Source organism: Carlito syrichta, unplaced genomic scaffold (genome assembly GCF_000164805.1).
Source record: "Carlito syrichta isolate Samal-C Ts95f unplaced genomic scaffold, Tarsius_syrichta-2.0.1 Scaffold86271, whole genome shotgun sequence".
Lineage (NCBI taxonomy): Eukaryota > Metazoa > Chordata > Mammalia > Primates > Tarsiidae > Carlito > Carlito syrichta.
Genome location: NW_007030367.1, coordinates 596,928 through 599,117, shown reverse-complemented (window position 1 = coordinate 599,117; position 2,190 = coordinate 596,928). Strand labels below are relative to the sequence as shown.

The window sequence follows — 2,190 nt, the reverse complement described above, 5'->3', positions numbered from 1 at the left end:
CCCCCCCCCCCCCCGCAGCCTCGCCCACTCCCCGCCTTGCCAGTAATTAGCTAATGAGCTCCCAGGAAGATGACAGGGTGCCAGGGACCCAGATGATGCGGAGGAGGGAGGATGGCACCGGCAGCCTCAAGCAGAGGGGGAGGGGCAGAGGGAGGGCCAGGAGGCGCTAGCTCTCAGGACACCCTCACTTCTGGGTGTTGGGCCTCCGAGACTCCAGGCAGGGCAGGCAGCCCCACCGGGCCAGCCCCAGGCGGTGGGAGCTGTTCCTGGTTCTCCTGATGCCTGTCTTCCCCCTTCCCTGCTCCTGTTCTACGCAGCAAATCATGAAAGACAAGTGGATCAACATCGGCTATGAGGGTGAGGAGTTGAAGCCATACACAGAGCCGGAGGAGGACTTTGGGGACACCAAGCGAATCGGTGAGGGTCAAGAGATCCGGCGCCGGGAGGCTCAGAGCCAAGGGCCACAGAGCAGGGTGGGAGCCTGCAGGCACCAGTCCCCTGGCCAGTGCCAGAAAAACTTGCAGGGAGGGCTTTTAGGGGGGAGCAGTGAGGAGTATGAGTGCTAGTCCCTGCACAGCCACTTTCTAACTGTGTGACCCCGGGCACATGGCTCCCCCTCTGTGCCTCTGTTTCCTCATCTGTAAAATGGGAGTAATCACAACCTACCTACCTCATAGAGTTATTATGAATATTACATGCTTCAATCTACATAAAGCACTTATATCAGCGGCTGACATGTCATAATTACTGATATATGGTAGCTTTGACTATTAAAACGTAAAAAGGGGCCGGGCACAGTGACTCACACCTGTAATCCCAACACTTTGGGAGGCTGAGGCAGGGGGCTCTCTTGAGGCCAGGATTTCGAGACCAGCCTGCACAACATAGCAAGAGCTCTATCTCTTACCAAAAAAAAGCTGGGCATGGTGGCACACCTGTAGTCCAGCTACTTGGGAGGCTGAGTCAAGAGGCTTGAGCTCAGGAGTTTGAGGCTGCAGTGAGCTATGATCGCACCACTGCATTCCAGCCTGGGTGGTGGAGCAAGGTCTTGTCTCTTAATTTAAAAAAAAAAAAAAGTAAGTGCAAAAAGAAATCACAGATTGCTTCTAGAAGGGTTTGAGCATAATTCGTTGATGAATGACTTGAGGACATTGACATGTGCCTCAAGACCACCCCTGTTGCCCTGATCCCTCCAGCCTGGAATCTTAGCTTGAACCCCAAGTCATTAGCAATGTAAGAGCACCCCAGACAACCAGTAACCCTGCATTCTACGGCTGAGGAAACAGCCCACCATCAGAGCCTAGTTGCATTGATCAAGACTTTCATGGTTGTTAAGTAGCAGAAAACCCAAGTCAATCTGGCTTAAACCAGACAATAATAGGTTGAACAATAACAATAAAAAGTTGAACCATGTGAAATTGCCATTTTATTGGTTAAGAATTGTCCATACCAGCCATGTTTTATGGTTTAACCTCATAGTAGTATTTTATTCATTCATATAACTAAAAAGTCGAGGATATTCAGCCTTCAGGCACAGTTGGATCCAGGTACTCAGAGACAGTTGTTGGGAATCTTCTCAGTGGTAGCTTCATTCCCAGGCCACTCTCACCACAGGAAGCAAGCTGACAGCACCATGCCCTAGTGGCCTGGACATCTTATCACGAAGAGGAGCTTTGTTAATGTCCCGGTAAAAGCGTATAGGCTACCTGTGAGCCAATCAGTGTGGCCTTAGGGGTGGGATGCTCTGATTGGCCCCAGACTTGGGTCACATGCCTGCCGTGAGCCAATCGGTGTGGCTTTGGGGATAGGCTGTGACGGGCCGGCCTGCGTTGTGTGGCCTCGGTGGGGCTTAGCGCCGGCAGGAGTCACCGGATGACCTGAGGGGGGAAGGAACGTTCTGTCGAGGAAGGCGGGGTGCAGCTGTGGGAGGGGGCGTGGGTCCTGGACGGTCAGAGGGCAGATGTCGCCCAGTGGCACGGCGCGGGTGGGAGGGAGGTCTGGGCAGGCTGACCTTTCTCCGTCCCCCCGCCAGAGGTGATGGTGGGCATGGGCTACACGCGGGAAGAAATCAAAGAGGCCTTGACCAGCCAGAAGTACAACGAAGTGACCGCCACCTACCTCCTGCTGGGCAGGAAGACTGAGGTCAGGGGCGCGGGGCTGGGGGTGCGCGTTGCCTGGGGCGCAGGGACG

The 2,190-nt window shown here is 54.3% G+C and overlaps 1 protein-coding gene across 1 annotated transcript in view; it reads left to right on the top strand.

Moving 5' to 3' along the window:
• Window positions 1–2,190, top strand: part of LOC103259500 (MAP/microtubule affinity-regulating kinase 4) — an 18,469-nt gene that overhangs the window by 15,418 nt on the left and 861 nt on the right. The window contains exons 9-10 of the mRNA XM_021711846.1: window positions 318–417; window positions 2,033–2,163. Coding sequence (XP_021567521.1) covers window positions 318–417; window positions 2,033–2,163 — 231 coding nt within the window. The remainder of the gene's footprint in view (window positions 1–317; window positions 418–2,032; window positions 2,164–2,190) is intronic.